Source organism: Leopardus geoffroyi, chromosome D3, assembly GCF_018350155.1.
Source record: "Leopardus geoffroyi isolate Oge1 chromosome D3, O.geoffroyi_Oge1_pat1.0, whole genome shotgun sequence".
Taxonomy (NCBI): Eukaryota; Metazoa; Chordata; class Mammalia; order Carnivora; family Felidae; genus Leopardus; species Leopardus geoffroyi.
Genome location: NC_059339.1, coordinates 13264644 through 13290451, shown reverse-complemented (window position 1 = coordinate 13290451; position 25808 = coordinate 13264644). Strand labels below are relative to the sequence as shown.

Below are 25808 nucleotides of genomic sequence, written 5' to 3'. Positions count from 1 at the left end.
TGTGAGTTCGAGCCCTGCGTCGGGTTCTGTGCAGACAGCTCGGAGCCTGGAGCCTGCTTCGGATTCTGTGTCTCCCTGTCTCTCTGCCCCTCCCCTGCTCATGCTCTGTCTCTCTCACTCTCAAAAATGAATAAATGTTAAAAAAATTTTTAAAAATGAATTTTTTCTCCCTTTAAAAATCAAGGAGGATTGACAAACATTTTTCAGTAAGAGAACTCTTAGGTGAAGTATAGTGACAATATTTATTGTAGCAGATTTGCTTATCTGTAATGGAAGCCTGTTTTTAAGTGTTCTGTAAGTAAAAAGAAATATCAAAACCATTGTAATTTTCTTGTCTTTTTCCAGGCTGAACTCACGGGAATCAAATGGCGTAGGTACAATTTTGGAGGGCATGGGGACTGTGGACCCATAATTTCAGCCCCAGCCCAAGATGATCCAATCCTGTTAAGTTTCATCCGCTGTTTGCAAGCCAACTTGCTGTGTGTATGGCGTCGCGATGTCAAACCAGATTGCAAAGAGTTATGGATTTTCTGGTGGGGAGACGAACCCAACCTAGTGGGTGTAATACATCATGAACTGCAGGGTAAGGTTTTGTTTTTTCTTAAAAACTGTTACCATCGTGTGTGTGTGTGTGTGTGTGTGTATAAAATTATAATTATTTAACAGTAGTAAGTTTCAAAAAGAATTTATTAAAACTTGCTGAGAAAAATTCAAGTGTTTAATGGGTATGTCTCTTGAAAGGAGTATCCTCACTCTTACTCCTCTTCTTTCTACTTCCGTTATTTTTTTCAAATTTGCTTGTTGTTTCCCAGTCATGCTAGGAACCAGAACCTGTGAGCCACTGTTACTGAAGGAAAATACTGTGTCCCCTGGGTGTTTTGGGGTGGAACAAGGCTAAGATCCACTGTTTTAAAATGATAGTGAGTTGTGAGTAATTAGCAAGTCTGTGAAATGAACAGAATTGTTTTTTCTTGGACTGTGGCTGTTGTGGTTCATTACCAGCTGAACACTGATGGAAAGTTGTAAAGTGATAATAAAAGTTAGTACAAGCCTTATTGGAAAAGATTATGAGATGACATTGGATAGTATTTTGTAGAAAGATTAAATAATCTGATCTGATTTTGAGGTAGCAAGTTTTCCTTTGTTTTGTTCCTGCTTTTTATATAATTAGGTGATTCCAGGAAATACTTGCTCTCCAATGTTGTCTAATTTTTAACTTCAGATTATAGCTGATATGTGGAAACTTTGAATTAATCTAAGAGTTTTATTACTCTAAGCTATTTTTTGTATTTATTGTAGATTTATAACCAGGGGAAATTTTATCACTATTCTTTGAATGTCGGTAAAGTTTTTTTACTTCTTTACTTAAATGTTTCCATTTAGTATGCTAAATAATTTTTCTAAATTAAGACTAATTACAATCTTTAGGGTAGTGCATTAACCCTTTTTGACTTAACTCTCCTAGAGCCAACTTTAATTATGTCCAAACTACTCTATATTTTGTTAGTTTGTGGTTGAAAAAGTTCAGATAATGTTTGAAATGTTTTGTTAGTTGATATATTTAGTGTTTTTTTTTTTTTTAAAGGAAAGAGTAAAATTAACTTTAATGTGTACTTGAGGTTCTATTCTAAGGTGTCTGAATATGGCTAAAGAATTTTCCTGCCAAGTTTTGTTTGATATCTTCCTAGCTTTTCTTTGCAGCCATTTTTTTTTTTTTAAATCTGTGATATCCTTTGCCACAACAGCCAGAGGGCAGTAAACCACAGTGGACTAATTGAGCTGTTTACCTTATGGTCCATTTGTCTATTCAACATGAACCTTTCTCCCTGTAGTTTTTAGAATGTTTGGTTTATAAATAAAAGAACCCAGTCTAGGTAGGATTGCTTACTTAGCTGGTTAATCAGCAGAATCTTAGAACTTACATACATATCAAAGCTTATTTTAGGTAGTTAGCAATGAACTCAGGTAAAATTAGTTTAATTAGTTTAATCCACATCTGGATTCCATTTATCAGAATTTTTAAAATAAGATACCCCCAGAAGATAATTATAGCATTTATATTTGTTCGTTTAAATATCAAAACATATAGTTTTGTTATACAATTTTTTTATACATGTAGTAGAGGAATATAACATTTTTGTTTCTTTATCCTTTATTTCTCGTGTTTACTTCTGATTTTTAATGTCCTTCAGTTTCTCTACTCTGTATTGATAGCTTATGTCTGAACTTCTTGGTCTGGTCTTCTTTTGTTAGCAGCACAAATTATCATTTTTATAATAGTGATGAAACCAAACCCAACTGTTAATTAGGCTTATTTACTTCATTTATGGAGTAAAGCTGTTTGTCCATACCAACAAAGCACGTGATCAGTGTTCTTAGAAATAACAAGTTACTGTGTTATTTCTCATGGGCTTTGTTACTGAGTTAACAAAAAGATGTAGGCTATCTAAAATTTTCATAGTTGTTTTAGATCGCACATGTATTTATTTCATTGATTAATTAAATATCTTTTTGGTCAAGAATTAAGCAAAGATTGACTTCTGTTTATAAACTTTTTTATAAACCACAGTAATACTACATTTTAATTAAAAAATTAGGAAAACAGAACTGTCAGATGAAGAGAATAAAAATCCTGAAGTCTAAAACAGAGTTGTAATATTTGGTATTTTTATGTATAAGTGAAATTGGTATCATACTGTTTTGTAACTCTGTCTTTTTCACTTTACAATGTATTGTGAATGTTTTCTCATGAGAATGATTATTTTTTATTTTTATTTTCTAACCTATTGCGTCTGAAAACAGTATAAACTTTATTCTCTTACTTGCTACCAGGAAAGTATTACAGTAATGGAATAGTCATAACTTTGTTAAGTACATTTATTCTTTTTGATATGTTGAATTGGGGAAGGTTTTTAGATGAAAGCATGTGAAGCATCCATCCCATAGGTAAAAGTGGTTGAAAAGGGGACTTTTATGTGGTTCAGCCTAAGTTTAGAAAGTATTTGAAACTTAATTAGAAAAATGAGTGGCATAAGGACAACTTTATTTCAAGTGAGGGAGAATATGAGACATAGAGTGGTCATGAGAAAAAGGTACAAAGGAAATATTTTAATTGGTAGTCATACAAATTGAAGATATTTTGGAATCGTTTTGTTCTTTTTTATTTAAAAATTTTAAAAATGTTTTTTATTTATTTTTGAGAGAGAGAATATGAGCAGGGGAGGGGTAGAGAGAGAGGGAGACATAGAATCCAAAGCAGGCTCCAGGCTCGGAGCTGTCAGCATAGAGCCTGACGCGGGGCTCAAACTTGTGAACTGCAAGGTCATGAGCCAAAGTCAGATGCTCAACCGACCGAGCCACCCAGGAGCCCCTGTGTTGTTCTTTTCTCATATGTAAGAGTCATTTCATATGTATTTCATAAAATACATTTTAACAGAGCCCTATAATATTAAGCATGATGGTACCATTATTGTAACATTGTCTTTTCTTTTTTGAAAAAATTTTATGTATTTTGAGAGAGCGTGCATGAGTGAGGGGGGGCATAGAGAGCGGGAGAGAGAGAAAATCCCAAGTAGGCCCCATGCGGACAGTGCTCGAACTCACGAACCGTGAGATCATGACCTGGGCTGAAACCAAGAGTCAGATGCTTAAACAACTGAGCCACCTAGGTGCCCCAGTATTTTCTTTTTATAGGGACATTTTATTGTTTCTTCAGATGCTTTTTAATTTTTTTATTTGGTAGTTCCCTTTGTCTTTACAGTGTACTCGAAAGAGCATACTACTAAGAGACCTCACAGTGCAATACAGCACTAAAGCAAGCATTTTTGGTTTATTGTATAAAGTATTCCCGTAGAGAATAATCCTGCAGGATTGACACACAGGTTAACTTTAAAATATTAGATGTTTTATTTAAATGCTTGAAGTAACTATGAAATAGTTGGAGAGAACACTAAAATACATTTATAGCCTATCCTGTCACTTGGATAAACACTTTTGGGCCCTTATCTGGGGAATTGCTGTTTTTAGTGTATGGCATAGTGGTTCAGAGCATGGGCTAGATTTGAATCCCTGCTCAGTCACTTGCTAGTTGTGTATTGTTGGTCAAGTACATCATCATTGCCTCAGCTTTCCTCACTGTAAATTGGGTTATAAGGATAACAAAAGTTAAATTACTTAGAACAGCACAGAGCACAGTTAGCCTAAAGACAGTTAACCCATACATCAAAATTCAAATATTTTGACATTTGTTAATGTTTTATTTATGTACTTATTTATTTTATTTTTTGAGAGAGAGAGACAGGTCATGAGCAGGGGAGGGGCAGAGAGAGAGGGAGACACAGAATCAGAAGCAGGCCCAGGCTCCGAGCCATCAGCCCAGAGCCCAACGCGGGGCTCGAACTCACAGACCGTGAGATCGTGACCTGAGTTGAAGTCGGACGCTTAACCAACTGAGCCACCCAGGCACCCCTATTTTGATATTTTTAAAATGATTCTTCTGTAGAGCATTCAGCGCTTCCTAATGTACCTCAACTACTAACTTTTAAAGTATACTTAAGGTTGGAGTAATTCTGTTTTTGATTTTAAGTTTTAATATTTGGGTGGAATAACTTAGAATAATAAAACGTTATAAAATGTTAGAGCAGTGAGGATATCCCTCCCTGTACATATGAAAATTGTCTAGGGGCGCCTGAGTGGCTTGGTCGGTTGAGTGGCTGACTTGATTTCGCCTCAGGTCGTGGGATTGAGCCCTGTGTCCGGCTCTGTGCTAAGTGTGGAGCCTACTTAGGATTCCCTCCCTCTGCCCATCTCCCCTGTTCGTGCTTGCGCGCGCGCTCTCTCTCTCTCTCTCTCTCTCTCTCTGTCTCTCTCCCCCCCCCCCAAATAATAATAAAAATTACCTAGATTCCTATACACAGAGTTTCATAATAAACCTTAAATTGCATTACGAAGAGATCAGAACTTTAAGGTGTGACTCTTGGATCTCTGTAAGGTAGGTTTGTAACTTTACTGCCATCTCCACACAATGGTGTTGAATTAGGGCACTGGCTGAACACAAATATGTGTATATCCTTCCCTGTGGCCATGCTCAAGTACCTGTATCAGTGGGTCCCACTGTGGGGTTTTGATGTAATCTCTACCCTTGATAAGTGTAGAGTTTGAAAACTCTACACTTATGCATATTGTGTAAGCACACACATATGCATATTGCAGAGAAACACTGTAAGTACATGTAAGAGAAATGTAGTAGATTACTTTCCCAATGGGCAGACAGTTTCAGGACCATTGCACAAGTGTTTTATAAACTTACAGCAGAAACACTGTGAGCCCTAGTGCTCAGGGTTGATAACCTTCTTGGTTTCTCATCTGTTTATTGAACTTCTAACCTTAGGCAAGAGTTGTGATCAGCCCTGGATATGTAAAATGAGTCCTTATCTTTAAGGAGCTCACAGTGTTATTGGGGAATTAGTGAGGTGAATCCATAATTATGCTGTGACAAAGTAAGCTGTAAATGATTAAGTTATAGAATCTTGCAGAAGCATCATATTCACTCTTGGGGAACAGAGGATAGGGAGGTGATGGGAAGCCCAGAGGCTTCAGGTGTGTCTTATTGGGTAAGAAGGAGCTATCTAGGTCGGGATGGACCTTGTCGCAATCAGAAGAGGTAGCCTGTACAAAGGGCGGCCTGCCGGCAGTGAACAAATGGTGTGAAGGGCAGGTTTGTCTGGAACTTAGGCTATTTGTGAAATAGTCAGGAGAGACTGAGAGCCTGGGCAGGTGGGCCATAATGTGGAATGCACTGGAGAAAGGAAGACGAATTTGCATTGAATTTGATAGATTTTGAGGAATTGTTGGAGGTTTCTGATCTGGAAAGAGACATAATTAGGAAGATTATATATAAGATGGATATGAGCAGGAAGGCAATAATGTAATAAATTATTTTATTCTAAATTGAGCTATGAACTTAACCATTGCATTTAGTTTGAGGTACAGATTTATTTAAATTAAAAAATACCAGTGATTACATACTGAACTGTATGTTAATAGTCCTTGCCAATTTTATTTTATTATACCTTTGCTGTTTTGCTTGGCTAAATTCTTTTCTACATTTTCAATTTGAAATTTAGAGATTAATATAATGTAATATTTTCCTAATCTGCCAGACAAATTATTTTATAAATACCGTCTTCTGGCTGTTTCATTGCCTATTAGTTGGTGGTTGGAAAGACATGCTCTCTTGAAACCCCAAAATGGTAAACAGGGCAAATACAGACTTCTACGAACTGAAGATAGCTTAACCCAAAGCTTAAGAGTACCTGGTCCAGGGGGTGCCTGGGTGGTTCAGTTGGTTGATCATGACTTTGGCTCAGGTCATGATCTCATGGTTCATGGGTTCGAGCCTGTGTTGGGCTCTCTGCTGACAGCTTGGAGCCTGGAGCCTGCTTGGATTCTGGGTCTCCCTCTGCCTCCGCCCCTTCCCCACTTGCGTTCTTTCTCTCTCTCAAAAATAAACGTTAAAAAAAAAAAAGTCCCTGGACAAGTATTCTGTATGGCCTAGTATGTGCTAAGTGATGCTTGTTGAATGAAACCCATCTTATATAGTTCTAACATAGCATAGTATTGTAGTCTTAGGAGGTTAACTTACAATAAATACACCTAAAGTTTTAAACAATTTAATATTGTGAGGAGATTGAAACCTAATTAAAAGTAAGGCATTAAAGATCCATTTTATTTTATATATGTTCTATAAAGAAACTTGTCTATAAATATGCACTGTCTATAATTTTAAAATTGATCTCTCCCTTTTCTTTTTGATTATTACTAGATAGACAAATATACATCTATACACCTGTCTACCTCTAAAGAATCATATTGGAAGCCTTAGCAATTAGCTTTACTGTCAGTGTAGGGGCAGATTGGCAGTTGTTACCTTCACTGTTGCATTTATAGTCGTAAGTATCTTTTTTATTTTTCATAAAATAAAACGTTTTTCATCGTGCTGCCACCTATGCCAGGAGATGTGGACACTTGCAAAAACAGCATTAGCCATTAGAGAGCTAGAAAAAGGGGATCTGGTTTTCTGACATTGGCCAGTGTAAGATAATTTAAGACACTTTAATACTGTTTTATATTCCACTGCACTGATTACAGGTCTCTGGGGACAAGCGGGCATTTTGTAAGGATGAGGGAGGCTGAGAGGTGAGAATGGAGAGTCAGCTTGCTGGTATTCTCATCTGTATACTTCGACTATAACGTACAATCTCAAATGATGGGATTGATAAAGGCTTTGTTTAGCAGTTTCCAATACAGAACCTAATTCCCTCTGTGCTTTTCATTTTGAAAAATATTTACAGACATGAAGACAAAGTTTTTTCTGGCTAAACCATGTGAAGGTAATATGTAGTAGTCCTGAACCTTTACCCTTAAACACTTCATCATGTAACTTCTATGAAAATGTAGGACATTTTCATTGTATTGATGTAATTTGAAGGCAACACTTCAGTTGGCCTGTCAAATTTTTCATAATCTGAATTTGTCTGATTGTTTCTTCATGATTAGATCCAGGTTAAACATTTTTGGCAAGAATATTGAGTTAGGTGATAAGTACTTCTGTGACATCACATCAGAGGCATATCATGTCCATCTGTTCCAATATTGATCCTTTGATGTTTGATTACTTTGTTAAGATAGCGTCCACCAGATTTTTCCTGTGTAAAGATACCTTTTTCTTTTTGTAATTATTGGTGGATTTGGGGCAAAACTCTGATACTGTGAATATCCTTTGCCCTAACAGCTTTTCAATCTGGTTTGAGGAAAAACCTAACTTTGAGCTATTTAAAAATAACAGAGATCCAAAGAAGACTACATTCTTTTTTTTTTCAAGTTTATTTATCTATTTTGAGAGAGAGAGAGAGAGAGAGCGAGCAAGCAAGCTCTAGTGGGAAAAGGGCAGAGAGAGGGAGGGAGAGATCCCAAGCAGGCTCTGCACTGTTGGCATGGAGCCTGATGTGGGGCTTGGACTCACTAACTGCAAGATCTTCAGCTGAGCTGAAGTTGGATGCTTAACTGACTGAGTCATCCAGGCACCCAAAGACTACATTCTTAGGTAACAGGAAAGGTAAGGGGACAAAGAGAAGAGAAGGAAGAAAAGCATTGAAGATCTAACCAAGCCAGATTATGATGGTAGAATCAAACTCTGAATAGCCTTACTGCTTATCATACTAAAAAGAAAAGTATTGACATTGAATTTTCTAAAATCATAAGCAATAAAGTATATAGGAATATATTATTACGTATCTTATAGTCTGAATTTACAGTTGAATTTTGATTTATGGTTATCTTTGAGAAAATTAAATAATTTTAGTTAACATTGTGAATGGCTTTATTCTTTTTTTTTTTTTTTAAATTAAAAAAATTTTTTTAGGGGCACCTGGGTAGGTTAGTTGGTTAAGTGTCTGACTTCAGCTCAGGTCATGGTCTCACGGTTCGTGGGTTTGAGCCCCACATCTGGCTCTGTGCGGACAGCTCAGAGCCTGGAGTGTGCTTGGGATTCTGTGTCTCCCTCTCTCTCTGCCCCTCCCTCGCTCAGTGTGTCTCTGTCTCTCAAAAATGAATAAATGTTGAAAAAGTTAAAAAAAATTTTTTAAGGGGTACCTGGGTGGCTCAGTAGGTTGAATGTCTGACTTTGGTTCAGGTCATGGTCTCACGGTTCATGGGTTCGAGCCCCGCATCAGGCTCTGTGCTGACAGCTTAGAGCCTGGAGCCTGCCTCGGATTCTGTGTCTCCCTCGCTCTCTGTTCATCATCGTGCTTATGCACATTCTCTCTCTCTCTCTCTCTCTCTCTCTCTCTCTCTCACAAAAATAAACATTAAAAAATTTTTCTTATAATGTTTTTCTTAGAGAGAGACAAAGCACGAGCAGTGGGAGGGACAGAGAGAGAGGGAGACAGAATCTGAAGCAGGCTCCAGGCTCTGAGCTGTCAAGCACAGAGCCCTATGGGAAACTTGAACTTGTGAACTGTGAGATCATGACCCAAGCTGAAGTCAGACGTGCAACCAACTGAGCCACCCAGGAGCCCCGATAAATAACTTTATTCTTAATTGAAATGAAAAATTTTGCTTTTTGGGAAACTAGTGATCCTTTTACATATAAAATTGGCAGGAATGAAATTATTGTTTGGGTTTATTTTCAAGTATATGATTCTGGTGATTTTGAAAACAGGTGAAGTTTTTTTGCATCATTCTAGATTTGTAGTATTTTACATACCAACATCTATATGGAGATTTTATTACATGGCATTATACTTCTTGACCAGTGCACCTGAAAAGTAAATTTTAGTTTAACTTTTGTATCTGTTTCATATCTGTTATTATGTACATAGTAGTAGTAGAAGAATACATTTGTATGTTATGAGAAACAGCACTTTTAGTGAAAGCACGTAATCAGTGGGAAATGGTGGTAGCTAGTTCTAAATAGTTTATGAGGTAAGTATTTCTTGTTTTCACTGGATCTAAATTATTCAAGTCTTGATATAAAATTTCTGACTTTTAAACTAATTATAGTGTGTTCTGTTTTCTTATGTTTATTTTTAAAAGAATGTTTGCTAAAGCTATAGAATAGTAATAGTTTTCATTGATAATTATCCAAAGGATTCCAGTGCATACTTAACTGAAATATTAAATAGAAAATCATAAATTATATCCTTAAAGGGGAAAATGGAATACTTATTAATACTTTGGTAAGCAGCGCCTTTATATTGTAAAGTTATGGTGCAAGTCAGAATTCTTTCAGATGAAGAATAGAAAAAGATCGAATGGATTAGATAGAATTATTAAGCTAGACATGTTTGCAATTGAGAGAACAAGCTAAAGTCTAGCTGTGGAATGTAAATAAAATCGATGTGTTACCACAGGCAACTTACTGAACCGTGTAATTAGCTTTTTCTATGAAAAATGAGACATTTATACTGAGATTGTGGTGAAATAGCATGTAAAGGGCTTATGTTCTAATGATAGGAAAATTAAACAGTTGGTAAAAAATTATAATTTAAAGATTGTTGCTTCAGGGAAAAGTTTAATCAGTGGATTTTTAGGGGGGATTTATGTTTTGGTAAGTATAGGCATTACAGTTTGATATTTTTGCATTGATATAAAGTCCCCTAGTTGTATAAAGTAAACCTGAGCGAAACCCCACTGATGGGGTATTAAAGTCGCCACTGGAACAAGTAGGATTGAAAATTAATGTAGAGCTAGAGAAACCGTGATTTGGTATGTTACAGTTCTCGTTCCCCTTCTATGTCAGTAATTTCAGTGGTGACTATGTAGTGACTGATGCAGACGTATTTAGCAGTTTTGAGGATAGCTTGTTTGTCACGCCTCTAATGTACGCTTTATTTCCAAGTCTTGCTCTGTAATTCAAAACTTGAAGATTTAGAAGAGGTTCTTGTACATTAAGATGGTATGAAGATTTTTTTGACCTGTAATATAGTTTCTTTTTTTAATTTGTTCTTTAGGGAGGTTGATACAAGAATGTGAATGTAACAAATTGGAGACAAAGCTTAACTGTTAGTAGGATTTAATGCTCTAATTACATAGTTAGAGAAAAAACTATGTGTTTGGATATTAAAATTGAGTAAGGTAGAGATGTAAAATTATGTATCTAGAGAACAGCACCTTTTGCCCAGTTTACAAGCAAATTGGTTACTGACAGGAACCTACAAGCAAATCCGTTGCTGACACAATTGGATGGCATCACATCAGCTTCACTGTTCATGGTTTTTATATAGGACACGAAGTAAAAAGTTCCTCCAATGAAATCGGGCTTTTCTAAGGAAGGAAGCTGGTGAGCACGCATCTCCTAGGTCGTCACTGAGAGGACTCAGAGAATGTCCTCTCACGTTTATACGGTTGAAATTAGTCAAAGGGAAAGTGAAGCTCAGAAAAAGCCCGTGACTTAGTCATGCCACTAGTTGTAGTGGAACCCAGACGCATATTTCAATTTTAAAATCGAAACCATTATTCGGCTGCAAAGCTATATATATAACATGAAACTATGTGATTGGGCCACATAAAATGAGCATATCAAGTTTACCAAACCATCGTACATAAAACCCACATAACTCTTCTAATTCTATTTATAGCCAATCAAATCTATTTCCTGTACTTACAGAAAGAACACTGGCTTGCATAATACTAGACAGAGGACCTATCGTTTTTGATTTTAAATGTTTTCTGTGACACTTGGCAAATGTTGGTTCCAGTAATGTCAGCTCATAAACCTCTAGTCTGCTAAGCACACAACTGAAGATAAAGAGAAAGTAAAGATAAATAAAAATAATTTTGGAGTCATAAAAATTTGACAGGAGTATGACGCGTTTGATTATTTAGACTTTATATGAGATTACATTTGCTGTTATAAAATATCTTACTGAAGTAACTTTCCATATCTGTTGTTATCAAGAGGTCCCCCCCCCCCCCCTTTTATAGATGTGTTATCACAGGTTCGGACTTCGATAAATCAGAAATACATGGTAAAGAACAGGGTGACTATTGGGGGAAGCAGGAGGTAGTTGCTGAGGCTACCATTTAGTTGAGTTGCTTGGTTTCCGGACCTGTTTAAATTGTGCTAGGCTAAATCAATTTATAGATGTCTGTGCTTAACATTCATGAATAATTGTTTGAAAAAGTATTTACAAGTTGTTTCTATTTTGTTTTATGATGCTTGAGCAAATGGTAGCTAGACTTTGATAGATAGCTCTACTCAGCTTATCTTTTAAAAAAAGAATCTTAATGTAGAAATAACACATAAATATGCAGCTTCTCCCCCCACCCCAAAAGTTCCCAATAGTTTGGAAATCTGTTTTAAGTACTAGAGAATTATGAAATTAGGTTCTGTCGCTTTGAGTATTTTGTGATTGATGCTGTCCTGATAGTACCTGAGAGATGCTCATTGAATATCATTATGGCTAGTGAGTGTGTGATAATGTCCTTTAAAGCCCCATCTGTGTAAATATTTTTGAACAATTTTCTACAAGTACTGGGCCACATACCTATTTCTTATAAGCCCGACATTGATAAAATGTACTCTTTGTATAATTGGGTCTTGTTTTGATCCTGGCTCTTTCATATTGTGATTTGGCAGTGAGTTCAACAGAATAAGCATTATCCTCTTGAGGCCCATCTAGGATTGAACTAAAGGGCTTCTACAATATCCACATGATCATACAATTAGGTGGGTTTTTTTTTGTTTGTTTTTTTTTTGTTTTTTTTTTTTGGTGCTGTGATAGTGTAACTGAATATGAGCTGGTTGCCAGGGTATTGTGATAGAATAGAATAATACCCTGCAGTTTGTAGTTAATCATGCAGCAGAACTGCCTTGATAAAAAAAAAATTAATAACGTAAAAATTGGATGAAGACAAAGTATCTTGTGTTGAAAAAGATTGAGTGTATATATATACAATGGGAAAGTGAAGGTTAGAGCATTCACAGATCTGTTGTTGGAAACTTTGTCCTCCTATTTAATATAATGTCACATGCAAAGTATCTTCCATTAAAAGAATACTTTTATTTATGGCTTTGCTACCCTTGGGAGAGGTCAGACTTTTTGTTAATCTTTTTGAAGGCTTGCTTACTGACACTGTTAGCAAATAGGCAAGGGTCTGTGGAATGACTGCCTGAATCAGGAAGTGTGAAGAACCTTGTCAAGATGAGGTTTCTTCGTGAAGATTGTTTTATTTTTTCACAGGTAATCTCGGACTTATTTTAGGTGATTTTAATATTTCTCTTTATAAGAGGGCATGTTAATTTACACAGAAATATATTTAGTCTAAATGAGAAAACTTTAGATACTCTCAGTTCACTTTCAGGCACTATATTTTTAACTTATTTAAAAGTCACCTAGTGTGTATTAATAACGGAAAGGACATCTGCTTTAGCATCCTTGGAAGAACTACATACAACTCTGGTTGTTTAGGGGAGGAAGTAACATTTACTGACAGTGACTCTATTATGGAAAAATTTATCCTGCTGTTAGTTGGTTTCATGAAGAGTATAACAAAGAGGGGCTCTTGATTTGAAAAGCAGACGTGGCTTGGACAGTTATCCCCATTGCTAAAGTAAAGTCTTCTTTAATGAGAACTCCGTTAGCCAAAGCCCTCAAACATATTTGAATATACAACGAGGCAATGATCCTCAGGGGGCGAAAACATTTTCATGGGGTGTCTTGAGGTCAGTACCAATTCAGCTCAGTTGCCCACACATTAAAATTCATGTATTGTGTAACAGTGATAAAATAATATATGAGAGGATGTTTTAAAAGCATTCTTTGAGCTTTATAAACATAAGCATTCATCCCTGTTTAATCTTTAATATTTAGTTACCACCATGTATTTATTCAACAGATTTTTATTGAACCTACATTGTGTTCGGTGCTTTGCAGAATATAGAACTAAATGCGAAATGTATTCTGTTTTTTAGAAGCTGACAAATAGAGGGCCTAGCATTTGTACGTAGAGTATTATTATAGGTGTCCTGAGAGAGGCATACAGGATTTTTGGAGTTATGTGGAAGGAGGCAGAGCTTTAAGGAAGAATTGATTCTTGAGCTGAGCCTTAAAGAATGGGTAATATTTTGGTATTTGGATGAATATGTATGTGTGTTAGGACAAGCACGCTTCACATATATAGGATTGCATATGTAAGAATATAGAGTAGGAAAGTTTGGAATACCTATTTGGGAAGAGTTAAAGGTGAGAAGTTGACTGCGTATTTGGAAATGCGTATTTGTGCCTGATGATGATGGTGCTTAAACACTAGGCCAAGGAGTTTGGACTTCGTAGGTAGTTGGGTTTTTTGGGAGTGTTTGTTTTTTTTTTTTTTTAATTTTTTTTAACCTTTATTTATTTTTGAGACAGAGAGAGACAGCATGAATGGGGGAGGGTCAGAGAGAGGGAGACACAGAATCTGAAACAGGCTCCAGGCTCTGAGCTGTCAGCACAGAGCCCGACACGGGGCTCGAACTCATGGACCCTGAGATCATGACCTGAGCCGAAGTCGGATGCTTAACCGACTGAGCCACCCAGGCGCCCCTGGGAGTTTTTGAATAGGACTAGAAGGAAAGCTCTCTGTAGGCTGCATGGCAGGCAGGAACTGCATCTGACTGTTGCTTATCATTGTAATTCCAGGATCAGCATAATTCCTGGCACATATTTGTTGAATAAATGAATGAGTGAATGAGTGTAATAGAAGTTTGTATAAAGATTATCAGTGTGGTACCATTGAATATTCTGAAGTCCTCCCAGTATTTTGAATCAGAGAGAAAAACATGCTGTTGTTTAGAAGACTGTTTTAAAGAAAATAAATGACCACATTTGAAAGATTGTTTTGATGCATTGATTTCCTTTTAACTGTATATTGAAAAGACAGTAATAGAAATTTCTTCCTTTTTTTTTTTTTTTGCAGTTGCTTATTTTTTACAGCCTACGGTTTAATTCTAAAAGTTTTATTAAAATAGAACAGTTTTCCATAAATTATTTCCATTAGCGTTATAGATAGCAAGTAGTTGGGCAGTTGGCAAAAAGCTTATATTCTGATTGTCTTGTAGAACAGAGGCAATGGGAGAGTACTATTTATTGGGTAAAAGTGCTTCATGGTATTTATGTGTGAAGGCTTGTTAACTTATAAATAAATCATGGATTGAATGACCTTGGGTGTCCTACATATGTTATAAATTGCCAGCTCAACACTAGAGTTGATATTTGCTACATAGAAAAGATTAGCTAACATTGCTTTGCTGGGCTCTCTACGGGAACTGCGTGTTTCACTAGAGAATGAAATTGACGGAAAGCTTTCATTGAGCTTTCTTTCACCCTGAAATCCTGAATTAATTGCTCACTTTTTAAAATACCATGGCTATAGATTACATGGTAAAAGGAGATAGTATATGATTTAACAAACATTTTCAATGAAATCCTTAATAGACAGTGTTTAGTGTTAGTATACATTTTTCTCTTGTTATAATAAAGATAGCCTTTTGTTTCCGTCAAGTGTAGTAAGATAACAAGTTAGTACTTTACAAGTTCTGTAATTTTAGAAGGTGTTTTTCAAAGACTGTTAACAAAATTGATCTGTCTCTTCCAAGGATGCTTGTGCGTACACACACACACACACACACACATCTCCAGTAGCTTGAATTTCCTGTATTGGTTGAAATTTCCGTTTGGCAACACATGGAATGCAGCCACATCTCCCAGAGGATGCTTGAAGGGTCTTTCCATCATTAGTGAATCACACTTTCTTGGCCAGAAACCATCTATCATTTTCTTTTTCCATTTGTGACCTTAGCTAGCGTTCAGTGGAAGTATAGGTCTTGGACTGTGGCTTACTCCCTCCTATTCACCCTCACTTATCCAAACTGTAACAGAGGCCAGCCAGGAAGAAATTTACCATTCTTTTGTTATTTTTTACCTTTTGAGACATACAGACCATAGATAAGTATGGTAAGTTAACTGAGAATAAGATTGAGTGTTCATACCATGCCTTGTCCTGTTATATATGTCGTCTCATAGACAAGTCATTTAAATTTGCTAGTCTGATTCTTATCTGTACTGTGGGAATTACAGCTTTATTTTATGATACAATATGAAGTGAATATGAAAAGCTCATAGATTTAAATGCTGTATAAATGCCTTTCATAGTCGTATTTTTCCTTTAATGAACCTCACTGTCAAACTGTTTAAATCTTCATGAGTTTATTTTAGAACTAAGTTTTGGTCATAATTTCTACCTGTGGATAAAAACTGAATTCTTTTTCGTTTAGCATTGTCAATTTTAATTAAATTATATATAAGCATTTGATTTCTAAGAAAGTATCTTGTAACTGATTATTTTCTGGCTTTGCCTGTGCAAGGATGGTTGATGATATCTATGCCTTTGCTGCTGAAGAGATTTTAGAATAAAAAATTGAAATTATGTCCCATATTGTTTTAAGTAGAGTTGTGATCTAACCCTTGAAAATTATAGTTAAGTGTATAGTATATGTTAATTATCAATTGGCCAGAGTGTTTTGGGCTTTTTGCTGACTATTAACATGTATAGAATTAGCAAGGAGATTGGATTAACAGGAATTACTACTCCCATTCATGTTGCATGCCATCTAAGTCTATTTCCCTTTCTACGTTTGTTTGTTTTTTCCTTGCTACATTTGTTTTTTTTATTTGCAGAATAGTTTTTATTTATGCTTATTGTGCCTAATTTTATAGTAGCAATAAATTGAGAATAAGTGATAGTTTGAAATAGTTATATGTTGAAACCAGGAACCAGACAATAATCAAATATTTATAGTTCACTTGTTATGTGCTAGGCATCATGCTGGGTGCTTGATGATCAATCTTGCACTTGAAAGTAGTTTTGGATTTATTCTTTCTGAATCTCAACTTGAATGATTTACAGGGAAAAATTTAAGATTCTGCTGATTCGGTTTTGCCCCTTGTTTTGTGTTTATAAAATTCATTTTCATTTTGCATGTGGAACAGACTTAGTAGTTATGAAATATCAGTCTTTGCCATATCGAGACTGTTAATTTAACTAGTTGAACACTAGAGGGACTGCAGACTAATCACTGGCTTTTTAGCTCAGTAGTGTATTAGTTGGGATGTTTCAGAGCAGAGCTACACAGCTTTCCCCAGCTTTTTAGTTTTCCCAAGGTTGGGTATCTTGCCCCCAAAATGACCTGGTCACTTGTTTGGTTAATTCTCAAGTGTATGGACTGTAAAATTTTGCCTCCGCCAGTCTAGGTATATCAAAGCAAAAAACCTTTGGTTGGTTATGGGCTCTTTGTAAGCACAGTTTTTGTGTTAGGATGGCCTGCTGAAAGAAGTGGGGAATCTGAGAGGGAACTGTGTAAGTACTGAGTTCCCTGTTCTCTCTGGGAAATCTCTGAGTAGGGAATAGTGGAGCAGAGAGTTTGGGAAAGGTAAATATTCATTGGAACAGTAGTTCAGATTATTGTTTTATGGAGATTTTCAATGATTTTATGATTACTGGATACATATGTTGTGAAAAGATTTACTAGGTTATAGTAGCACTAACAGGTAAAGTAGGATAATCTATATGCATTGTAGTTTTAGTCTAGGTAGATAGTGTTACAGATAATTTTGCTTTTTCACACAAAAACTGTTGGGCAGCTAAACTTAGGAAGTTTCTGGAATTCGGTCTTTGGGCTTTAAAAGTTTGAGCATTCCTTGAAAAAGAACATTTTACCTTCAAAATAATTTTGCCTGGAAATGGTATAGATTTTAAATTACAAACATTTAAATTAATACACACACACACACATACACACAATAGATGAGTGTTTCTGGAATTTTGGTTTGATGGTTATCCGAGGATTTTAATTGAGGTCACATTAGGAACATAAAGACACGAATCAATGTTTATATAGCGCTTTGTTAAAGAAGTCCTAAATATCATTGAGAGATGCAAAGAATGAATGCGATGGATATAGAAATCTTTATTTTCTTCTGAAATAAATGTATTTTGTCATTTTTATATATTGTAATACTGATCTATCTTAGGCTTGCCCCCTAAATAGTTTGTTATAATACTAGAACACTGGTAAAAATGACATCTGCCTTTACCTTTCTTTGCTAGATTTTTTTAAATGTGGCAGAAATGTTATTACATAAAGATAATTTAAATCTAATTCTTCATGTTTATGAGTAGGCACCTTCCTCTTTATTTTCCTTTTCCTTGATTATATGTTTTTAAAACTCAGTTAAAAGTAAGTTCAGTTATGTAAAGGAAAATAATTTTTTAAACGTTTATTTTGAGGGAGAGAGAGCACGCGTACGCACACACCATGCGGGGTGGGGAGGGATAGACAGAGAGGGTGAGAAAGAGAATCCCAAGCAGGCTCCATGCTGTCCTATCAGCACAGAGCGTGATGTGGGGCTCAATCTCCTGAACCGTGAGATCATGATCTGAGCCGAAATCAAGAGTTGGATGCTTAATGACTGAGCCACCCAGGCACCCCTGTGTATAGGAAAAGAAAATTTTAAATGACCATCTCTTTATTATTGATGTTCTATCTGCTTCCAGAATATTTTGAACTAAAATGATTTGTGGAATTGGCTTTTATAATTTAAATATCCATTGACACTAACTTGTAAGAACTATGATATAAATTATAGATTTAGTTAGATCATTTAAAAATTACAAGTATCTCCAGTTCATTTGTGTTTCTTTTATAATTGAAAAAGTCTTTAAGGTTATCCTTTGTTGGCTTTTGGATTCCTGAAAATAGGGGGAAAATGTAAGTTACCAGTGAGTTGTAAATGTCAATTCTTTGGAAGAACCAGCAGTGGAATGTTTTACTGCTAGTCTAGTGCTTTGCATAATGCTAATAAGCACTCTATTAAATTACAGATTTTGTCTTTGGTTATTTGGTGAAGATATTTGAAATCAAAGAGTCTTTTACAACTTAATTATTCTTTTCTCAAAAGTATGGCCTTTGATGTCACAAAAGACAAAATGCTGATGTGTTAAGTATGAAGCTGTTCTCTGAAGATTGAATTTCTGGAAAATGCCAAAAAGTACACAGAGTACTGAACCATGAATTCTAGAGTTAGGATAAAAGGCATGTGGATATAGAAAGCCTGTTGTAAATGTTGGTTAGTCGACGTGATTGTAATTGGCATTGTGGGGTCATCTTCAGTTGTGACCAGAGCAAAAACAGATCCTCAGGTTCCTCCCTTCCTTCTGTTTAGGGTAAGTGGGCAGTAGTTGCTCAGAGTGTGAAACAGCAGATCTGAAGAGTTTTTACTTTATGGAGCAAGATTAAGAATACTATTAAGTAAAGTTAGGAAAAATAAAAATCTTATCTTTTATTCTGTTTCTGCTTGTTAACAAAAAGTATTATTTGAAGAAAATTTTATCACTGAATACCTCTGGGTTAAAATAAAATTTTGTAGTTCCTAAAATGACTTGACAAAAGTTTAATTAGTGAAGGCTACTATGGGATACCTAACGCTGTTGAATCCTTTTATGTTAGTGAGTCTGTTAATGCTTGGAGGAGGGCAGTGTGGAATTGAGTTCAGCAGCATTTGTTGAATGCTGTGCATGCTATGCTGTGTGCTGTGAATGAGTGGTCACTGCCTGCTAGGAGCTAGAGGTATGTAATTGTTCCATTTTTCCCGAAATTTGATTAATGAAAATGTGAATTTAGGGCACCTTTATTTGTTTATGTATTTATTGAGAGTGTGTATGTGCGCTCAAACCGGGTAGGGGGCAGAGGGAGAGGGAATCTTAAGCAGGCTCCACACTCAGCTCGATCTCAGCAGATCATGACCTGAGCTGAAGTGAGGAGCCCTGAGGGCACCTTATGGGTGCTTCGTTTAGTGGGTTCTTTTCACTCTTGCTGTGTCTTTTTTTCAGTTCAGTCATCAGCTGTTATTATACTTTGAACACGGGCTACATGAGGTGCTAGTTGTTTGACTTTCACTGATAAACTGGACAACTCTGTTTTTAATCTCTCAGTGTATCCTTTATTTAGTGGGACAATTAGATAAGTAAACAGGTAGATACAAAACAGGGTGGTAAATACTCTGATAGGAATAGTGCTTTTGTTTTGTTCAATTTTTTTCCCCCCTCTTCCTTCTTCTTGTTCCTGTTATGACATCAGGGATTTGTTTCTTCAGTTTAAAATGTTAAACTGGGGCGCCTGGGTGGCTTAGTCGGTTAAGCGTCTGACTTGGGCTCAGGTCATGACCTTGCGGTTCGTGGGTTCGAACCCCACATCAGGCCCTCTGATGTCAGCACAGAGCCAGCTTCGGATCCTCTGTCTCCCTCTTTCTGCCCCTTCCCGACTCACGCATGCATGTGCGCACACTCTCTCAAAATAAATAAACATTAAAAAATTTAAAAAATTTAAAAAGTTAAACTTAAGTTTTTTTTTTTTTTTTTGAGCTTAGTCTTTTGTAAGATGCCAGTACCCTGGGATGATAGAAAGATGAGCTAGGGGAGGCGCCTGGGTGGCTCAGTTGGTTAAGCGTCCGACTTCAGCTCAGGTCATGATCTCACAGTCCGAGAGTTCAAGCCCCATGTCGGGCTCTGTGCTGACAGCTCAGAGCCTGGAGCCTGCTTCAGATTCTGTGTCTCCCTCTCTCTCTGCCCCTCCCCTGCTCATGCTCTGTCTCTCTGTGTCTCAAAAATAAAAACATTTAAAAAAAAGAAAAAAAGGAAAGATGAGCTAGGTAAGTAAGGCATACCTAATGCTGGTAAGTAGGGCATGTCAGACATAAAAAAAGATGTTTATTTATTTATTTGGTGGGAGAAGGGTGATAGGACTTTATTAATCTTATGTTTGAAACTCAAGGGGGTCATAGTTAGGGTTCAGGTCAGCTAAAATTGGAAGTTCAAGATAGGAAGTTTAAGAAAAATTGCTGAGTAGTTATGTTTTTCTGCATCCAAAGATTAACTTTTTCCATGTTGCACCCTTGATCTCATAGACAGTTGCTTATACTGGAAAAGTGGACTTTTTTCACTGGGCTTCTGCTTCTATCTTATACAAGTTGTATCTTCATCCAGGTGGGTAGGTGCCCATGCAACCTCTTTGTACTGATCATATGCTGCCCTCTCTTTCCTGGGCAGTGATAACCATCCTAGGGTAAGAGCAGCTAGTTCAATACAGTTGAATGAAGGTCTTCAATTAGTATTCTGTCAAGCTAAAGGGATGGACCCCCCCAGCTTATCACCAGTTATGTTAAAAAAAAAAAAAGGTCAAGGGATTAAAGTTTTCCTTGTTGATGGAAGATAGTGGATTTTGCCCAAAGTTTTCTGTCCTTAAAATCACCTTTGCTGTCATATATTATTATGACATGTTTTTACATATTCCATATACCAGATTTCCTTGCTAGTTAGATACATCTTGGTTGGGGATTTTCAGTGTCAAACACAATAATAGCACATTCATTGGTCTTTGTTGCAATTACCATCTCTTAAACCACCAAATTTCTCTTGGCCTGCTGTATCTCTTACATTGAGTAGGATGTTTGTGAGTATGGAACACAAGAGGAGGAATGAGCATGCGTGGCTGCATGCTTCTTATATTGGGCAGGAAAATGACCTTTCAATAATTTTCTCTGGTGTTTACACCACCAAGTAAGTACATCTTTAAACTCGATGTTCTTGAAGCAGCCTTTGCCATGGTTTTCACTTTTTTCAACTGCTTTGAGACCTGCCTTTTTACATAGCTTCCTTCTAGAAGCATCTATGCCACCTTCTTTCTTGAGCCACACGCCGATTCTTGAAGGTCTTAGGTGCTTGTAGGAGTGATGACTGTCAGTAATAGTAGTGCACCTTATCATGTTGCAGGAACCATAGTTGAGATACAGGTAAAGTGCTCTGGGAACTTGGAAGAGTAGAGATGACCTGTAGCTACTGGGATTAGGTACCTTCCATGGAGGAAGTGGTGTTTCTGTTTCTCTTTGAGAGAGCAAGCGAGCATGAGTGGGGAAGAAGGGCAGAGAGAGAAGAGAGAAAGAATACTAAACAGGTTCCACACTTAAGGGAGTCTCCCAACATGGGGCTTGGTCCCATGACCCTGGGATCATGACCTGAGCCAAAATCAAGAGTTGAACCATCAACCCACTGAGCCATCCAGGCGTCCTAGGAAGTAGCATTTAAAATGATGCTTTAAAGAGCTGAGCTAGGACATGTGGGCTTCAGGGGTAGGAAGGAGAAAAGATGGTTCACTAAAAGTGACTAGCAGTAGAGAAGTTCTGGTGACAGCTAGAATTTCCTCTTGGCTTTTGAGAAGAGTGTGATCAAGAGAAGAAGAAGAAGTACGTTTGGAAAGGTAGTTTGAATCAGATCATGGGGGAACTTGAATACTGAGTTAAGGCATTACCACCATTCAGTAGACCATTAGTGGGATCTCTTGAGATTCTTGAGCAGTTAGAAGGATTAATCTGAGCTGCAGTATGTTAAGTAAATTAGAGCCAAGAAGTTGGTAATAAGGAGAATGTTAGGGGTCTGTTCCACCATTGTAGATGAGATAACAGTGAAGACCACTAAACAGCTGTTCTGTATATTTTTAATCTCATCTGGTTTTTTGATTCTTAAATATTGAACTTTTGTGTGAAAGAATTTTATTCATTAAAATTAATCTACCTGAAGTGTAGGGAAAGAGGCTGGATTCATATTTTATCCATTAAACACACTTTGAGCGATTATTCTTTCCTAAATACTGTGCTAGGCATTGTGGATCTATAAGTAAGAAAAATAAGATATCCTTTGATATTTTAATGTAGATTTTGATAATTTGTAAAATTAAGGGTGTCCTGGAGACACTGTTGACGTACTATTTAATACTAGTTCTGTGAGGCCACATTGGTGGGCTCACTTACATTTTCAAAGAGGTCTGAATTTAGTTTATCCAATAAAGGTATACTTCTGTGGAGCAAAAGGTTAATTATGTTACGAGGATTTCTTTTTTTAGCGATAAAGTAGCACAGAGGTAACCAAATTTTGGCCACTTGATAGAAATTACAGTGAGTTAGATAAATTATCATTTAGTGATAATATGGACTGGGCTGTTTTATTTACTTTGAGCATATGTTGAATGAAATGATTTTGAGCCAGCCATTTTACTCATTCCTATTTAAGTTGTTTGAAGGAAACTAAGAAGAAAGAAGCTATTGCTGAAAATAATATTTTCCTTTGATGTTGATGCCTAAATGGAGAGGAATTTTAGTGTTATTTACATTTCATCCACATTTGGCATGAATATAAATGTAGTATTGAAATTTTGATTTTTGTGTTAATTAGGTTTTTAGTATCTTGAAAATATTTGATGTAGCCGTACACACTGAAATAGGGTTACGAAGCTTTTTTTTCCCTTTTTTTTCTACTACTGCTTCTTTTCATCCTCTTCCTCCTCTTCACCTTTTGATAGTCTAAGGGAAGGTAAGATAGATGGCTTCTTGGTAAGTAGTTCCAGTTTCATTTAATGGGTCCTGACTCCCAGAACTAAGTTATTGCTTAACAAGATGAGTCAGATGGTCCCAGAAACATTTTTTTTTTTTTTGTTACCATGATTACAACATATTGGCAGGATTATATTATATTTTGTAGTTGTTATTTAACCTGGCTTGTTGATTAAAAAAAAAGAAGTATCAGAACTTTGTATCCAGTGGAGTTGTTTACATCACTGAGGAATCATATACTTTGCCATGTGACTTAATTATACTTTTAAAGACACCTCAAAGTTTTTTTCTGTAAGGGGTGTGTGTATATATGGAGGGGGTTGTTATACAGGGAGTCTATACATGATGGATGTAATGCTGTTTTACTAGATTTGAACTTTAAATTCTGGGTCTTTGAACAAAGATTTCAGAAAGCATTTCTTGGCTTTTCTAACTTGTAACTAAATTAACTCTCTTCCAGAAACATGCTCCTTAAAATAAAAGGATCTCTTATTTGGGTAGTCATTATTACTTTCAGGTAAATCAGAAGCCTCACACTTAGGAATTTGGAAGAATAAATTACGAAATGTTAAAAAGTAACTTTAGCGCTTTAGGAAAAACTTGCAAATAATTTTAGTGTTTTTATTTTTTTTTAAGCTCCTGAATATTTGTTCCTCCATACTTGCCTTTGCCTTTGCTTTTGTTTTGGAAGCAGTTCAAAGGTAAAAACTCCTGGTTTGTTTTTATATAGCTGGGAGGTCTGCCTTCCCTCCCTTCCTCTTCTGCTTCCTGTCCTCTTTCCCATACATCTGTTAGTCCGTTGGTCCCTCCATCCTGGTGAAAGGAATTGGTGGGAAGGTATCTTGCTTGGTTTATTGAAGGAGAGTGAGAACCGCAGTTTATACTATGGACGTTCATCAGGCCAAGCAGATTATGGAAGCAGTAGGCTTTATACTTCATTTATAAAACAGCTTTTCTTCCAGCATTGAATTAGTTTTTAGATGCTAGTATTGAGACTATAATTGACAATGGTAGTTGCTTTTTTCTTTTTAGGATAGCCATCTCTGATTGCCATAGCAGCATCCCAGAAGACAATCATCTTGATCTAATGGCAGCATGTCAAGGAGTTGCCTTGAGCGTAACCCCACTTTTCTGAGATTGTACTGGGAGTTTTAGTTTCAGAAGGAAGGTGATGACTTATGTTATAATTCTCTCTGTGTCGTTTCTGCTGTAGTTTTGTTGTCTGTAAGGACTGTGTATTCTTAGGAATCACTTGAGATCCCTGATATTATTTAAAGCTCGTTGTTTTGTATGAATAGATTATTAGAGTGGAGTATTTGATTGTGTTTTCTATTTACGTGTTTTGCTCAGACTGTAGGTTAAAGGTTTCTTTGGGTGGGGGGGGGGGCAGTTTATATGAGCCAAAGAAGATTGTTTGAATACTGTATTATGTAGAAGTAGATTTTATTTAATTTCCTCCATATGTACTGTATTTATGGAATAATTTTCATGATAATTGTTTGATCTTAAATAAAAAAACTTCCTAGTAGAAAGGCCAACTTATAAGAAATACTGTCATAGTACACTTGGCTGAAAAGAAAAAAGAAAATGGCAGGATTGAATTCTCTGATACTCAGAAGTTTTGATGGTTTTCCACGACAGAGTCTCTTGTTCTTGAGTTCTATTTGTTCAAGTAAGAAAATAATGGTATCACTTCTAATTATTTACACAAATTAAATTAAACATATTAAATAGTCACCAACTTAATCTCATGGGTTTCTAAGAGAATGTTGTTTGTGAACTTTAAAATTTAATTACAGATGTATAATTAGATTATCTGGTAGATTTGACTTTCTCAGAGAAAATGGTATGTATACACATAATTTAATGAACATTTAAAAAAAGTTGTTTTTCATTATGTCAACTTATTTCAGTAGTTATTTGGTCTTAAGAATATGTCACAAAACTGTCAGAAAATGCTACCAAACAGAGTCACGTGTAACAAAGTTTTTAAACTGAAGGCAATGGAAGATTAAAATGTGCTATACACAGTAGTGTAATTTAGTAGGAAACTTTTTATATTAGGGATGTAGAGATTGGCAGTTTGAGACCTTTGATGAGTACTTTTATTTATTTTTAAATTTAAATATTTATTAAAAAAATTTTTTTTTATTTTAAAGTAATCTCTGCACCCAGTATGGGGCTTGAACTCAAAACCCTGAGATAAAGGATTGTATGCTTCCCCCGACTGGGCCAACCAGGTGCCCCCCAGTACTTCAGTTTTTTTTTTAAGTTTAAACTGAGCAAAATTTTGGAACTTTCTCGATTTATTTTTGTATTCTATTCTTTTGTCACTTCTCTTTCTGGATTATCATCAAATTATTTCTTTTTTCCATAAAAATTATTTTGAACTCCCAAATTCATCTGTCTCAGAGTATAAATCAGTTTCAGGGTATGCCTCTTAGTTTTTGGGTGCCTACGTGGCTGATATTTAGAGATAATACTTTAAAAGCCCCCCCCCCCCCCGGGAGTTTATGCCTCACCTTATGCCTCTTTAAATTTTAATTGATTAAATGAAATGATATATTGAAATCCTCAGTCACATGACACATTTCAGGTACTTAATAGCCATATATGGCTAGGGGCTACCTTGATGGCCAGTGCAGATAAAAACATTTCCATCAGCACAAAAAGTTCTATTGGACAGTGCTGGTATAGGTGCAGAACCAACAATGGCTGGAAATGGCAGAAAGGCTATTTCTGGCACCATCTTAAGGAAGAGGCACTGAGAGTATTGTAACAGAAGACCATTGCAGGAATATGGTAGGATGTTTTCTTCATCTGGTTGGG

General features: G+C 36.2%; 1 protein-coding gene and 1 long non-coding RNA gene across 3 annotated transcripts in view; one reads left to right on the top strand and one right to left on the bottom strand.

Moving 5' to 3' along the window:
* MED13L (mediator complex subunit 13L) overlaps nucleotides 1–25808 on the top strand; it is a 306791-nt gene that overhangs the window by 35726 nt on the left and 245257 nt on the right. For both annotated transcript variants that reach the window (XM_045456871.1, XM_045456869.1), the window contains exon 2: nucleotides 346–583. In XM_045456871.1, the coding sequence (XP_045312827.1) occupies nucleotides 346–583 (238 nt within the window). The remainder of the gene's footprint in view (nucleotides 1–345; nucleotides 584–25808) is intronic.
* Nucleotides 14456–17878, bottom strand: LOC123587280. Its single transcript, XR_006707206.1, has 2 exons — nucleotides 17319–17878; nucleotides 14456–15173 (listed from the first exon to the last, which is right to left on the bottom strand). It is a non-coding gene; the product is annotated as an uncharacterized LOC123587280 (long non-coding RNA).